The sequence below is a fragment of the Triticum urartu genome, chromosome 4 (genome assembly GCF_003073215.2).
Source record: "Triticum urartu cultivar G1812 chromosome 4, Tu2.1, whole genome shotgun sequence".
Classification (NCBI taxonomy): Eukaryota; Viridiplantae; Streptophyta; class Magnoliopsida; order Poales; family Poaceae; genus Triticum; species Triticum urartu.
In genome coordinates, this window is record NC_053025.1 from 602,166,146 (window position 1) to 602,181,893 (window position 15,748).

The window sequence follows — 15,748 nt, forward strand, 5'->3', positions numbered from 1 at the left end:
CACCAGACCAAAATAGCATTCTATTCGAAGCAACAAAGAACAAAAGGCTTCAAACTTCGGCGTGTAGCTCCAGCAGATCACTCTCCGGTGATTGGCTGCCTGGCAGCCTCGCACAACTTCATCATCTGCATAGCCCCCGCCCTGATCTGCTCTGCGCCTGTACGTAGCTTTTTAGCATCATCTCCTTGCTGCAGACCTGTCCAATAAAGCAAGAAAGAACACATAGAAAAGACAATCTCAAAAGGAGTTTTGATCATTTTCTTCTCAAAAGTGGCTCGATTTCGAGCCAGCCAGATAGCCCAGCAGGCAGCTTCAAGGCCCACCGTATAAAATTTCTGTCCCCCAGAAAGAAAAACATGGCACCACGCATAGTACTACCAATAACTACTGGGACATCTATCGGTACCCAGCATGACCCCAACGGATCTCCACAGACATTTCGCCACAGGGCAGGTGAAAAACAGGTGCTGTGAACTCTCAACCTCGTTGCAGAAGGAGCAACAAGGGTTACCAGGCCATTTTCTACTACGCATGACCTGTCTAGTAAGCATAGCATCCTGCGACATTTGCCAAAGGAAGATTTTAATTTTGAGAGGTAACTTGGCTCTCCAGATCCATCTATAGTGGCATCCACTAATCGATCTCTCCAGCCATTTATAGACTGATTTAGTCGAGAATTTGCCATTTTGATTAAGCCCCCAAGACACCCAATCACTATCACTGGTCAGTGTTAGACCACGGACCATGGCTCAGATCGTTTTCCATTGCTCAGACAGTTCAACACTAAGCCCTCGTCTGAAGAAAATGCTAGTTTCCACAAGGCTCACCCTATCCACCGTGCATTCAGGATCAGTGCATGTTGAGAAAAGATGTGGGAATTGTTCCCGAAAGGGGGGCAGCCCATTGATGGAATCCATCCACACCCGGGCAATATTCCCAGATTCTATGTTAATTTTAACAATCCTAGTTGTTTACATCCTAACTAGTTAGAATTGTAAAAGAAATATGAGTTCAAAATTCTGGGAGAAGCTGAGGGAAGGCCTGATTCTTAAGATTCTGGCAGAATCGGCAAAAGAACTAGGCCTGGATCAGCTCCGACTTCATGTAACTGGCCTTGTCTACGATGTCACGTGTGCTCGCGTATGACGAGCAGCGGTGGAGGCAGGTGGAGGAGAACAATCACAAGATGGAGGAGCTGCACCGCACCACCTCCCTGCCGCCGTCAGGGAGGCCTTGCCGACTAGATCGCATGCCAAGCCTGTGAAGCGGAAGCAAGTGCCGGAGGACGCCACGGTCCGGTCTCTCTGAGGCTGGTCATAGTGGGGAGTAACTTAGACTAGTGTCATGCATATGACACTAGTCTATGTTACTACCTTCATAGTGCTAAGTGTCATAGAAGTCGTATCATATATGGTTGCATTTATTAGCTTATAGACACAACATTTCTTGGGAAGCGCTATGTGATGGTAACATAATATGTTATTCCAAACACCTTTCTCCTCATTAACTAGGTGCCACATAAGCAAACTTGTCTTGAGATGTGTTATGTTACTAACTAAGTTACTCCCACTATGACTAGCCTGAGCAGCCCAAGTATCGACACGAGGTACGATAGATACCTCCAGCTAGGAGTGTTGGTCGATCTTTCTTCTTTGATTAAGTTACGTGCTATGGATCAGTTACTAGCGAAAGAAACATTTATTTTCAGTCATGTGGGATACCCACGGAACCTACTTATCCCGTCTAAAACTATGCGGACAGATGCGGGACTTCCACATGTACGATGTGGCGGATGTGGGGCGGACGCGGGCCTCCCGCGGAGAGTCCCACTTGCAGCCTGAACGACGTGGAGTGCCGATGACGTCGCGCCGCCAAAGGCCGAGCGGCACAACATGCGTTCATCTCTTGACCGGCCATGATGAGCCCCGAAGTACCACAGCCCGGAGCACTCCTGCCAGAGCACGAAGCCGCCCACCTCGGTGCGGCCCTTCGTGGCGGCGATGGTCTGTTCGCCGAGGTAGAACTCTGACGCGCACATCCGCACCTCCCCCACGCCGTAGATGCACTGCGCCCCCTGCAGCGCTGCGTGCTCGCCCTGCACCACCCCCTGCGTACGCCGCGATGTACTACTCTGCATGCATTTGGCCGTTGACTCATACAACCAAAAGCACGTACGCTATGCACTCGATAATCAATCAATTCAACCATTGCGTCGCTGTGTGCGTGCGTGTACGGGCTTACGATGGAGGAGTCACGAATGGAGCGGCTGAACACGCCGCCGTGGAGCGGCGGGGCAGAGAACGAGGCTGGTTGTAATGGGAAGTATCATATAGTAGTATCATGCACATGATATTAGTGCATGATACTACCTCCCTAATGCATAGTATCATATATTAGTATTATATAGTACTTTATTTATTGTCATGCATGACACAAAGTAGCATAACATTTATTATGATACGTTATCATGATATGATACTCCACCCTTTCTTTCTTCATTTAATGTTATGACACCTCATCAAAATTGCCTGGTTGACACGCATGATACTGGCTATGATACTACCATCATGACCAGCCTGAGGGTGGAGACGACTCCATAGAAACAGCCACGCACGCCCGACTCACGCTTTTCCGTCTAGATTCTACTGGCCTTGCGCGACGTGTTTTTCTTTAGAAACAAAAGTCGGTAAAATTTACCATGGGGTTGCAAGTTATCAGGTGTGCAGTGCGTAAATTATCATGATATACAGATAAATAATATTACACAGATGCATATGTAAGTTACCATGTTGTTTACACAAGTCTTACCTATAGTTCTGGCCGATTATCTTACAATCTATAAAGTCGCTGATAAGATTGTTGAAGCAAACATGAGATGCATCTCAAACATAAGAGAGACAAACTCTCAAACACACAAGTTACTTCTCGCAAAACCAGTACAAATCACCACATCTAGATACATTTTGTAACCACGGCGACAAGATAAAAAAGACAGCACACCACCACCCCAGATCAACAACTGATGATCTCTATCTCCTAACAAGCAAACCCAACTCAAAGATAAAGCAGAGGAAAATCTCAAGAGAAATCTAACCATATCCATCAAACTTTCTGCAAAATCACCTACAGACCCAACACATCCCTGATTGCCTCCAACAGTTGAACTGTGCCAGCCTTCTCCAAAACTCCCAAAAAACTGTCATGTGACCTTACTCACAACTCAATAGACAAAAAATCATCAGCCATTTGCGACAACCAAGCTTGCGGCTGTGGGGTTACCATCTTTCGGGGCAACACCATTCACGTCAACTGCCAACACATTGTCCTCCACCGTAGGTTTTCTCTCTCGGTAACTTCAGACTTGCACAGTGCCTGCGCATTGCTTGAATCATTTTCATCATTGTCAATAGTAGGCCGCAATTTCAAATGAGTAACATTACGGTTTTAATAGCTCCAGCCTTTCTAAAGCTGATAAGCAATTGAATCAGGGAAAGGACTCAACTGAAAGGAGGTTATGCAAATTACCAAACAAAAAATGGAAGTCCGTACATTTTACAAGGAAGATAGCTACTTATAATTACCAACTTCGAGCTTACAACACTATTCACACAGAAAACCAGGAACACCCTAAACAGAAGCTAGCACAAAGGATTAACCTTCAGCAGATCAAAGAGGCTTGCATTAATACACTGAAGTAAAAATGGTATGTATTTACATTCTTCAGTGGATGCTGCCACTGTGATTTCCTCTCTTGCATTCTTGACCATTATCTCTCTTTGACACAATGTTCAATTATCTTACATTCTTGGTTATTATTTCTCTTTGACACATGCAAAGGCCTTAGCGCTCGTAAAAAGCCCTTTCTATACCTTCAATTATCCAATTAACATTTGGCAGTCAAACACTTAACAGACTGAACCAGAAGCTAGCCATGCGTGGCTGTAATGTTGTAGCAAACTAGTAAGAAGAAGCTCCGATCCAATGATGGTGTGATTAAACAAGGAAATTATGTACACAAATCGCTGACACAGACTAATAACTGAACTCAACTTACCTTCCTGATGGTCAGACACTTATATGGGGGTGAATGAGAACACAATCCTCCCTTGGGACATGGAGAATTGTCCGTCAGACGTTGCGAGAATCGCGCAGTCTAAGCATACCAAGCAAGCGCGGGTGCTCGGTTGGAGTGGGTGAGGGAGGGCATGAAGCCTTCCTGGCGGCGCGGCTGGAGTGGGTGAGGGAGAGAGATATCAGGGGGCTGCCAGGCGGGATCGTGTCCGCTATATGCAAAACGGACGTTGATGAGGTCGTTCAGCAGTTTTGCAAAAAGATATGGCGTGCCATATACATATCTCGCGTTTAGTTAAGTATAAAAAGGCATTACCACATGGTCCATGTAGTAAGCTAACAAAAGGCATTCGTTGCTTCTTGTCGGGGTAGCACCGCGTGGCGTGCGCGTCGAGCCGACGACGGCAAAAAGCAGAGCAAAACGGTTTCCGTCCGACGACTCACTTGACCGTGAAAGGGAAACGAAAACAGAAACGCGTGTGACGTGTGCCTTCCCGTGCGTCTCCGAGGGCGACAGCGACAGGGAAGGAAGGAAGGAAGGGGATGAGCTCCGCCGCCGCCGCCTCCTCGTCGGCGTCGCCGGTGCCGCCGGAGGACGACGTCTGCTCCGTCTGCCACGACCGCTTCCGGATCCCCTGCCAGGCCAACTGCTCCCACTGGTTCTGCGGTTCGTCCCTCCCTCCCTCCCCCCTTTCCTCCCCCGATCCATCTCCACTGTTCCCCCTCCCTCCCCGGAAATTTTGCCACAAATTGTATAGAGGCGTGAGCGTTCGGCTGGTCACGGGAAGCTGCTGCTCCTTCCCTTCGGATGCGGGGAAGGGGGGCTCTGGATTGCTCGGAATTGCCGACGAGTGTCAGATTCGTTCGATTGTTCAGATCAATGGCGAGCTGCGGAGCCGTACGCCCAGATCGAGAACTTGCCCTTGTTCTCTCCTAGTTTGTCTAGGACATGCTTGCTCGAATCGATCCGAAATGAGGGTTTAGGGTGCTCTGGTTTGCTTAGGGTGAAATAATGGAACTCATATAGTGTGTAACGGGATGGCAGGACAGTAGTGGGTACTAGAATCTATGTGCACCACCTGTTTGATAACAGGGTAGTGTCTACTAGAATGTGCACGACAGAAATATCTGCCATATTTCAAGATTGCTTCTCATTATCTGGAGTTTAAAATTGTTTCCTGCAAGTACTGAAGGCGATGAACACCATCCCCTCGTGCAGCCATTGTAGAAAACCCACATTCATTGCCGATATAAGCATCGTCTCGGCCCATCCAATGTCCGCTCACAGGGCCGAAGCAACAAAATCACATGTGCGTGTTCATGTTGAGTTCAGATCGTTTCCGCCTGAAACAAAGGATGAATTACTTCTGGAATTCCATATGCATCCTTGTATCTTGGTTGAAGGATACTAACTATCATTTTAAGGAAATGTGGCGCTCCTGACATGTTTCTGAACTCTGTATTTCCGTTCATTTGCAATGGAAAGGGGTATAGCCCGGTTCGAAAAAAAAAAGGAAATGTGGCGCTAATTTTGTTCACTAGGAATAAGCAAGTTTGTCTGCCTAAAGTGTATAATCAATGTAATAGTACTCCCTCCGTACACTTTTATAAGTCGTTTCAGACAACTCAAATTGAGCTGTTTTGCACGCTGTCTAAAGTGCCTACAATGCCTTATAAAAGTGAACAGAGGGAGTAGATATTACCATATGGTGTGTTACAGTGGAGATGTCCGCTGCATAGGTTATTATTTGTCTTCCGGGTTCCCCTCTACACAATATGTTGTAATATCTTGTTGCTGATTCACACATTGTCTGTACTTCACCCATCTTATTCCTGTGTAGGGTAGGGCATTATCTTCTATAGTTCTATTACTGAAGATTTAGTTAGTTCTTCTAAGTTCCCAAATTTTGCAGGAGAGTGCATCATCCGTGTTTGGAATCATGGAGCTGCTGTACAGCCTTGCAAGTGTCCCATTTGCCGCCGCCTTATAAATCTGCTGGTACCTGCTAATGTATCAGACGATCAGAATGATGATCCCCAGCTTCAGCGTGTTTTGGGAGAGATTCAGCACTACAATCACATATTCGGTGGAGCACCACGCAGCCTAACTCAGGTTTATACTCTGTTCTGCCATGAAAAGCTGGCTTCATTTATTTCAGATACATAGTGTACACAAGAGATATAGCCAAATGATCTAAAATTTTCAGCCACCACAAGAAGACCGACAATTGTTTTCCTGATATAAATATTACAATTGATATTTGATTGGCCAAAATTCCTGATAGCACTTCAGCAATGCCAAGGGGGAAATGTGTTAAGTCTCCCATGTTCTTATAGGCTAAAACTTCCCATGTTAATGACTGTAGGGAAGGGAAATAGTTATAGAGCATCACTGATGGTGTTGCCGGATTTGAACATTGTGAATTGTTTAGTTATAAGTATTCAAGATTTATACTTGTCATAATAGATGTTAGTATTGTAAATGAATTGACTGTATTTTGTAATCCAAAGACAAACTCTAGCATTTACAAATAATAGGTTATGGGTAACCACTAGTTCATTATTGTCTTTTTCAGAGGCTGCAAGACCTACCGTTTTTCATACGAAGGCTGTTCAGAGAACTAATGGATCCCCAGAGGACCCTCCCACTTGTATTCAGGGCGAGGATGATTCTGATGGTACGAATGTTGTAGGCCATTAAACTATGTTTATACCATGTTAACACTATTACACTGGAAAACTACTGAGATGGTGGAAGTAAACCAAACAGGTCACACTGTTTGTTACTTCATTCATCTTCGTACCTTCCGTTGGTGACCGGTGCTATGGATGCGAGGCATGAGACCGATCAGAACGTAAATACGAACCTGACGCTCTTGCTGATTCGAACTATGTAGGTGATCCTGAGCGGAGTCTACGTCCTGAGCCCCGTCGACATCCTCCCTGAAAGTAAGCGAGTCAATCTCCCTTTTTATGTCCACGCTGACGTTTGATGCATCAGTCAATCGGCATTTTGATGGGTGTTGCTGGATGTGCAGGCGTGCTGGGGCTGTTTGGGTTCTTCGACGACTTCCTCATCCTGGTGATCGTGTTCCTCCACCTGGCGGCCGTGTACCGGTCGCTGCTCCTCTACCGCCACGGAGGCCACTGATCTGGACTCGGCGCGCCGCTGATGATGCATAGTAGCAGTAGCTGGTGGCCGCCGCTGTACGTACCCCCACACCGATGGCGGTTTGAGAGGTCTGAGCTGTACTGTACGGGAATTAATGTTTCGCTGTGTTAATGAGGGTGGAGCGGCTTTATTTGGGTTTGCTACTAGATGGATCGTGGATGATGAACAAACACGCTGTACTTTAGCTCATTGTCAGTGCTATAGTTGATTCGATCAATCAAGAAAAGAAAAAGGCAACCAACAGGAAGTTGTTTATTCTTGTTCGAATGCTGGTTGATACTTCTACTACCGATCATCAGACCCCACTATCCTTCCTGTGTCCTGTGGAATTAGTGGGGTGTTTTTCTCGAGCGTCAAGTTTGAAATACAGGGCATGTTTGCTTGACAGCATCGTTTTTGGCATTTTGTAAACTTGTTCTAATTGGGTCTGGTTGAGCAAATGCAAGCTAAAAATGTTCATTTGAACGATGTTTGTCTCCCTGTATCGTAGCACCGATTATAGACCCTGTATTTGGTTGTTTGCATTGGCTGGGCTCATATTGCTACACAGTGTTTTGTTGCATATAGGCAACGAGGTCTAATAACCTCCTTTCGGAGTGGTGAGTTTACCAGCACTTTAGCAAGCACAGCATATGTCGCAACAAGTTCAATATAGTGCCACAGAATTAAACAAAGTTTAGCAACACAAGTACGATAAACAGAGCTTTAAACAAACAGTCTCATGCTAAGCAAACCAGGTAAGAGTAAACGTTTTAGGCATCCATCGTGAAGGCCACGTCGTGCTTCTTGTACTTTGCCACCACCTCCACGCCTTCTTTGTTGAAGACGATCACCCTCATGTTGTCTGGAGTCAGCAGCTTGAAAGTGACCAGGTACTCAATCTTGATATGATGAACGGCGGCGAAGGGGGTCCAACCCTTATCAAGGGCGACTCTGTCGTTCATCATCCGTACCAACACCCTCTAATTGCAGCCAGTGTTGGTCTCCAGCTTGAATTCTTTAGGGACGACGAAGAAGTGCTTGGTGGAGTCAAGTGGCATCAACAGGCACTCCAGATTCGGAGCAAGGATGACCTTGTAGAAGTGGGTTGGCCCGGCCTCGACATGGAAATGACCGAAGTTCCTGGACCGCTTGGGGGTGCTGGGGAGCTCCACCACCTCCTTGCCTTTCTCTTCTGCCGACACCACCTGCTTGCCCTTGTGATTTCCAAGGAGCGCTCTCGATCTGCATAATGATCAACAACACGAATAGAGGTCAATGAACAGCACAAATATAGCGTCGACTGGGTACGAACGAGTGGATTTGCATAATTATGAACACACTACAAGAGGTAGCATCAGCAGACCAAAAATGCAACACACCATTGCCCTTGAGGGCAATCCTAGCGGTTTCGAGGCCCGTAGCCTAGTTGTCGTCCACCATCAGCGCTTCGTGGCCGTCCTCCGGCGCCACCGCGACGACCGATTGGGCATGATGAGGCCTGACGGGTCTGTACTTTGCCCATCTAGCCCTCTGAACAGGCTTGCGAGGCCTCCTTATGCCCAACCGGTCATCGCGGTGGCGCCGGATCCTGGCCACGATGCGCTGGTGGTGGACGATAACTAGTCTACGGGCCTTGAAGCGCCACCATTGGTCGCCGCGGGCAAGGTTGATTTACCCCACCCCCTAGCACCTTGTACTCAAAATCACCGTACGAACCCTAAAATCCGATGCTTGAAATCCAATCCCCTAACCGTCCGGTATTAAAACTGATCCCCAACGCTTGAATCGATTGCGGAAATCCAATCTAAAACGTCAATCGAATGCAGGAAATCAAAAAGATGGGACAAATGGCTTACCGCCATTGCTGAGCTGCTGCCGGCGCGGTGCTGAAGACGGTGATCGTCGCCGGTGTGAGAGTGGGGATAGGGGAGAGAGAGCGGTAAGGGTAATTTACGCCGCAGCTTTGCAAAACAACTCGACGCCTCGAGACTGCCGTCGCCCACATGCCTCGAGTTGCATCGCTCGGGCCTGGCTTTGGAAAAACGGCCTCGCCTGTTCCCTCTGAGCTAGGCCCAGAGATGTGTTTAGTATTTTGATGCGGTATAAACAATCAAAGAGGTCAAATTCTCCCCGCACGGATCTGGTTGGGGTGGATGCGGGCAACAAGCGTCCAGTAAATGACGGCAGGAGAAGGAAAAGGGCACCTGCTGCATATCAAACGAGGATACTAGTGTGGTGGGTGATGCGTCTACCTACGCTGCTTGCTGTCAGTCAAAAGAGAGACACCTGCAGCTGCAAAACAAAACGAAGCCTGTGGTCTGTTTCGTTTGTGGTGGCTCTTGCGAGGCCTCGCGATCGCGAGTGGCTGGCTGGAACCGAACCGGCTCCCAAGGGCCATCTCCCTCCCTCTCCGGCTTCCCCACCCACCCACCTCTGCCGAGACCCGAGAGGAGAGAGTCAGACCGGCCGAGGCCACGCCACAGGGAAGACAAGAGAAGCAGAAGCAGAGGTGTGGGGAGGAGAGCCACAGGGAAGAAGAGAAGCCAGGAGCGGCGCCCCCCCTGCCCCATGCGTGCGTACTGCTGCTCTTCTCCCCTTTCCTCCGCCTCCCGCCCCGCGTTGATCTCCACCCACCCACCGCGCCAGTCGATCTGTGACTGCGTCGGACGGCTTTCTTGATACTACTTTTTTTTGGCTCCATCCTTACCGCTCACCATTTGTGCGGCACTCTCTGCAGGATGTTGGCCAGGTCGCCGGCGCTGCCCTCCCCCTTCCTGACGGCCACTGAAACTGCCGCCGCTTCCTCGGCCTTCTTCCAACCCGTAAGATCCGATGCCCCACCCCCACCTGACTAACTAACTAACTAGCCCCTTGATTTGGTTTCAACTGCTTGCGCGCGCTCACTCTGTTTATTGGGGATTTAATTTATCCCACATAGGAGTACTTACTACCAGCTAATATATGAATTCCCTCCTGAATACAATTAAACTGCACGCTCCTTATATACGCTAGCTAGTGCAGTTTCGGTGCACCAATATCAATCATATATTCATATGCCAGTAGCAAATCCACCACATCTTTTGCTACTGCCTCTGTTTCTCAACAGAGGGAGTAGCTCTGTACTCCAACCTGTTCAGTATATATTCAGATGATATGTGGAACTATTTATTTTAGGCTTTTTTACTACTACCAAGCGTAATTACAGTTTGGAATCTGAGTCCCCAAGGACTACATTCACAGTGATTGCTTTCTCTGCAAATCTCAGCTTAACATCCCAGTCGTTTGTTTTCTCTGCCATATATTGTGTTATTACACTTGGAGTCTCCAGTTTCTCAGTTTCTCTTCCTGTTCACCTAACGCACATCGCTGACTTCTGACTGTGTGGGGTTCATCTTCTATTCCTCCAGTGCCATCTCTCGACATCTCCAAGTGTCACCTTTTCCAAGAAGACGCATGGAACAAGATTAACTGTCCAGCCAAACGCTCGGCATGGAAACACTAAAGCTGCAAGTAGGATTCAAGGAAAATGGCGAACACTGTCATCTGACCCAGCTCAGGCCGCCGCTGTGGTGGATGCCGCCGGTGACAGCAAGACATGGGAAGAGTGCAAGCAGATACTCACAACACTGAATTTCTCCACCGAAGATGCCGAGAAGATGCTGAAAAAGGCGTTCGGATGGCTCCATTCGCCATACTGGACCGAGGAGAGAAAGAAGGAGGTTCCGAGCACGGAGGTGGTAAGCGGAGTGCTGGACTACGTCAGGGGCCTCGGGCTATCTGACGAAGACCTTTACAAGCTGCTCAAGAAATTCCCAGAGGTTCTTGGGTGCGATCTTGAGAGCGAGGTGAAGCTGAATGTCGGCAAGCTGGACAGCGACTGGGGTATAAACGGGAAGACTCTCCGGAGTGTTCTTTTGCGGAATCCGAAGGTTTTGGGCTACAATGTGGATTGCAGAGGGGACTGTGCGGCGCAGTGCACCCGCTGCTGGGTTAGGTTTTAGTGTGCTGTTCTGAATTATTACTGCGAACACCTTCAGAAGTTCAGCCGATACTCTGTTTTTGCATCGATTAATCAAACCGAGCAGATTTGTATAGATGGATGTACTCCTCCGGGCAGGTTTATATGTAAAGCTCATTTACCAGGTTTATATATAAAGCTCATTGACCGAGTTTATCATGAAAAATATTGACATCTACAACTTCACATAAATCTACTATAAAAACATACTTCATGACAGATCTGATGATGTTGGTTTCGTGCCGTAGATGCTGATATTTTTCTGGATAAACTCGGTCAGACTTAAGTAATAAATGTGTGGGTTTACTTCTAGTATAAAATAAAGATTACTAGTAGAACTGAAGCAGTTGATAAGTAATGATAACAAATTAACAGGTAGATGAAATCGTATAACCATAACCACTCGTGGCAGACAAGTTGGGGCACAGCGCGCAGACAAGTTGGGGCACAGCACAGGGCACACAAATAGCTTAAATAAACAAGATCAAACAGACCCCATGAGTCATGGCCTCATGGGTGCTATGACAATCCGCTCGCTCCGTGCCATGATTCTTTCGTAGCTGCGCCATCCCACAGCTAGAATCAGGCGCGACGCGAACGGCTGCATTACTTGGACATTCCCCAGTGCGAACATGCTCGACACCGGGTGCGCACTCAACTCGCGGTCTCTTGTTGAAAGCAAAGCACACAAGTTTAGAAACCAGCAGCACACTCAACTCAAAATAGGAAAAGAAATGAAATGAAAAGCAGCACAACCGGAAGAGGAGAGCTGGAAATTACCAGCACACACTGACTGATATAATTTCAAACGGGAGCATCCATGATTTCTATTTCAAGAGGTTGACTTGTTATGCAGATCTCTTCTTCAAGAAGCTGACTTGGTATGTGGATCTTGTCGCCCAGGATTTCCATTCCCATCAACGACCATAAGAACCAGACATTTGTGAGGAACTCCCCGCCATCACCCAGGCTCTTGGCATGCAGGTAGCCTCTGCACCTACTGGCAGAATAACAGAGCATCTCCACCCACACACCTTGGATCACCTTCCACCTCTCTTCCTCGTTGGGGTGTTCCATGAGCTTCTTTGCGAGTTTGTGCGCATTGGGAACGACATCTCCTTTAAGTTCACCATGTTCCATGAGAAGAATCCTCTGTGCAATGCTTCGTGGATCATTCTGGTCCGTGAGAATGTGCTTGATATCATTGCAAGCAACTGTGAACCAATCTTGTCTCGTCCCTGGCATTAGCATCTCAGGACACATGAAAAGCAGGTGGATCATGTAGTTGGATATCTGCCTGCTGCGTAGGGTGGTGTCTCCACTTAGACCTTGGGAGGATGTGTTGGGGTGGTAGAAGCAGAGGTCTGTGGCTATGTGCCACACAAGGACAATCTCGTCGAACGGTAGGTTGAGGCTCCAACCGAGTTGTTGTCCCAGCTGAGGGTGCTTCGACAGAGCCTGTTGTCCCCTGAGATTGTTGAATCTTCTGTATGTGGCAGCATCATGTATGCACTCCCACCCATCTTTTATGTACCGGCGAATCAACCCTTCAATCTCAAAGGCCGCAGGCACCTGCCAATTGTACCAATGCTTGTTAGTGTACTCCCTGAAGCACTTGAAGGCAGCAAGTTTCATCAAAGTGGTGGGCTGCTTCTTGCGAGCACAGAAGCACATGAGATTGTGCTGTGAAACCATGTCTGGCCAAGTAGCAGTTTTGCTTCCGAGCCTGAGCACAAAGGGCAACAATTGAATCATGACTGTGCAAGCAAACAGGATGTATGATACTATCACGTCGTTCTTATTGTAACCATCCTTGTTACTCTTGACGAAGAGCACCAGGGAAGCTAATGTCAGGAACGGAAGCAAGAACCATGAGCAGAAGCCAACACAACTGTTGAGTGATCTTGTTTTGGTGTACAAGGCACCATATGTATCCCTAGCCCATATCCGTAAAATTTTGTGTCCATACTTGTCATCCAGCTTGAGGAAATACTGCAGATAGTTAAGACGAACAGAGTACCGAGTAGATAGATCCACCAGCATCATAGAGATGTAGTTCATTGCACGGCGTCGAAACTTTTGATATGCTGTTCTTTGGTCATTTCCACTCGCCAGCTCCGTCTCTTTTACAAGCTTCTTTGCATCTTTTACATATTCTTCAAGTGAAAGATTGCGTTTGTGCCCTTCCTCTCCTTCCCGCCCCACTGAAGCAAAATCCCCGCAATTCACAGTGCACCATGTCCAACATGGAGGAATGTATCCTTTTTCTCTTTGCACGGACAGACTTCTGGAAGCCATGCTATTGAAGCTGGCCCTCCGGAGGGCCCATGGCTTCTGAGTGAACTTGAGGATGCCAACGACAAAGAGCAAGACTGCCGCCTGAAGGAGTTTCTTCTGGCCGGACCACCACTTGCAGAAGATGTACAAGGCGACCGCGACTTGTGACACCAGAGTTATGACATGCCGCTTCCAAAGCTCATTGTCCTCGAGGCTGTAGGCACTTATGTTCTGGCCTCCGAGGTGAATGAGGAGGAAAGGCACCCATATGAGCTCGAGAGCGTCGCTCTCCACATCAGCAGTTTGCTGCTTTTGGCGGTTGAAGAGGATGGCGAGAGCGTAGACCGCTAGGGCATCCCCGCCTATGTGCGCCATCCACACCAGCACCCTCAACCTGCGTAGCTTATGCAATAGACGCACCCAATCAGAGAAGTAGAGGAAGAACTGGACAGAGAGGCTGCACAAGATGAGGACGCGCAGCTTCCACTCATCCCACCATTGCATTGCATCTGAGACACCCATGCACGCGGTGCTTCCTCTTCCTCCCTTGTTCACTTGGGTATTTTGGTTTTAGCTAGCTAAGCTTAATTTCTCCTCGGGTGACCCAATGTGATCGATGACCCTATACATACATGAAAGAGTGGTGCTGCCTTGTGATGTAATGAAGGTGGGCACTAGTCCAGTTCTCCTTTAATCTTTTGATTAATTAAACGGGAAAATGAAACATCAAAGCTAAAACGCTGCTGTAGCCAACCCCTTGCCAGCCCCCTCCTCGCCGCTGCCCGAGATCGCCACTTCCGGTCGCTGTGTGCTAGATCTGTTTTCATGAAGGATCTAATGATATTGATTTGGTATTGTAGATATTGATTGTTTTTCTATAAATTTGGTCAAACTCCAGAAAGTTTGACTTAAGGCACAACTATGCGAAGTTGTAAAAAACAGAGGGAGTAAAATTACACGTGCTCTCTCAATCGAAACGATGCATACATATTCTGCTTCTTCACCTTAGCCTTTTATTACTACAATAATTCTTGCCTGTTCCTCGCCGTGATCTGAGGGTAAGGGTGCACACATAAGCTCAAAGGGCCGGCAGGGTTCCTCTAACATACCCACGTGTGAGCATGATGACGTTCTTCTTTGCCTTTTTTCTTTTTTCATTTCATTTTCTGGTTGCTATCCCTTGCTTTGTTTTGGAGCAATCGTTGGCATTCGCATTGCTTGCTTGTGGTGTAGTAGCTCAGAATCAGATTCAGTGAAGCATGTGCATGCATACATAAATGTGCTTGCGGTGTAGAGGCCGGGGGTCTATCCTCCTTTTCAAAAAAAAAAGCATGCATACATCTCCGTACGTAGCTTGAGGCAAACTTCATAAGAGTATGCACCCACATCCACGGCTTGTCCAAGAATGCTCAAATACCAGTTGTTGAACAAAGCTCAGATGCCTCTCTACTCTATGATAGGCATTTCTCAGATTAATTAGTTCTTTCAAAAACTATGATAATTTGGGAGTATAGACAAAACGGCAACTCACACATTTCATCGACCATGTGATGATTAATTGATGGGGTCTTATTTCATTACTTCTGTTTTTCAGATTCTCAGACCCTTTTTTTTGAGATAGCGAACCACTCATGCCAAACGGTAGATTCTCTAGCCCTTTACCTTTGTTAGAACAATGCTTGTTACTTGTTCGCAGTGACCTCAGGGTAAAGGTGAACCGATATGATCCAGCAGCATCAAGCACAACATTTTTAGCTTTCTTTGTGTGTGTTGTCATATTACTGCTGCTCACGTGCTTTTCATGATGGGTTCTTTTGTGCTTTCCTTTTTTTATATCAGTAAGTTCCTTTTTTTTTACCATATACTTCCTTTCTTTTAGTTTAAGATGGATGGAGTATATGTTTTCTCATTTTGGATAGGGATGCCCCGTTAAACGAAAAAAATCACCCATCTTTCTTACCCCATTTAACCCAACATGCACCATATTTTACCCTTTATATATTTTTGAACGTTTTGCCAAGATGGCCCCACATGTCATGGCACACATGGCGTGCCACAGACCACAGTGACTATTTTTTTTTTCCGGACGGTTGGTTCCCCGCTAGACCACATGCCAGGTTCTTTCTCGAATCACCAAGTTAGCTCATCCCGAGTACAAAAAACTGAAGTAATATAGCCACAAGTTATGCGGCATCATTCCTAGTGCGATAAAGTAAAGAAGTATAGCC

The 15,748-nt window shown here is 47.2% G+C and overlaps 3 protein-coding genes across 3 annotated transcripts; 2 read left to right on the forward strand and 1 right to left on the reverse strand.

Annotated features, from left to right (window-relative positions):
- Positions 1-4,432: 4,432 nt before the first annotated feature.
- Positions 4,433-7,526, forward strand: LOC125553071 (E3 ubiquitin-protein ligase RNF170-like). The gene is made up of 5 exons (XM_048716826.1): positions 4,433-4,738; positions 5,985-6,184; positions 6,648-6,749; positions 6,969-7,020; positions 7,110-7,526. The coding sequence occupies exons 1-5, from the start codon at positions 4,615-4,617 to the stop codon at positions 7,220-7,222; spliced, it is 591 nt and encodes a 196-aa protein (XP_048572783.1). The 5' UTR covers positions 4,433-4,614; the 3' UTR covers positions 7,223-7,526.
- Positions 7,527-9,585: 2,059 nt separating this feature from the next.
- LOC125553073 lies at positions 9,586-11,409 on the forward strand. The gene is made up of 3 exons (XM_048716829.1): positions 9,586-9,797; positions 9,963-10,047; positions 10,633-11,409. The coding sequence occupies exons 2-3, from the start codon at positions 9,964-9,966 to the stop codon at positions 11,224-11,226; spliced, it is 678 nt and encodes a 225-aa protein (XP_048572786.1). The 5' UTR covers positions 9,586-9,797; position 9,963; the 3' UTR covers positions 11,227-11,409.
- Positions 11,227-14,136, reverse strand: LOC125553072. The gene is made up of 2 exons (XM_048716827.1): positions 14,017-14,136; positions 11,227-13,914 (listed from the first exon to the last, which is right to left on the reverse strand). Exons 1-2 carry the CDS (start codon positions 14,040-14,042, stop codon positions 12,048-12,050), a joined length of 1,893 nt encoding a protein of 630 aa, XP_048572784.1. The 5' UTR covers positions 14,043-14,136; the 3' UTR covers positions 11,227-12,047.
- Between the last annotated feature and the right edge of the window lie 1,612 nt (positions 14,137-15,748).

Coding starts and splice junctions, on each gene's coding strand:
- LOC125553071 (XM_048716826.1), top strand. CDS start 4,615: ATGAGCTCCGCCGCCGCCGCCTCCTCGTCGGCGTCGCCGGTGCCGCCG. Junction 4,739..5,984: donor CTGCTCCCACTGGTTCTGCG/GTTCGTCCCTCC, acceptor CAAATTTTGCAG/GAGAGTGCATCATCCGTGTT. Junction 6,185..6,647: donor CACCACGCAGCCTAACTCAG/GTTTATACTCTG, acceptor TGTCTTTTTCAG/AGGCTGCAAGACCTACCGTT.
- LOC125553073 (XM_048716829.1), top strand. CDS start 9,964: ATGTTGGCCAGGTCGCCGGCGCTGCCCTCCCCCTTCCTGACGGCCACT. Junction 10,048..10,632: donor CCTCGGCCTTCTTCCAACCC/GTAAGATCCGAT, acceptor CTATTCCTCCAG/TGCCATCTCTCGACATCTCC.
- LOC125553072 (XM_048716827.1), bottom strand. CDS start 14,042: ATGGGTGTCTCAGATGCAATGCAATG. Junction 13,915..14,016: donor GTCTCAGATGCAATGCAATG/GTGGGATGAGTG, acceptor TAAGCTACGCAG/GTTGAGGGTGCTGGTGTGGA.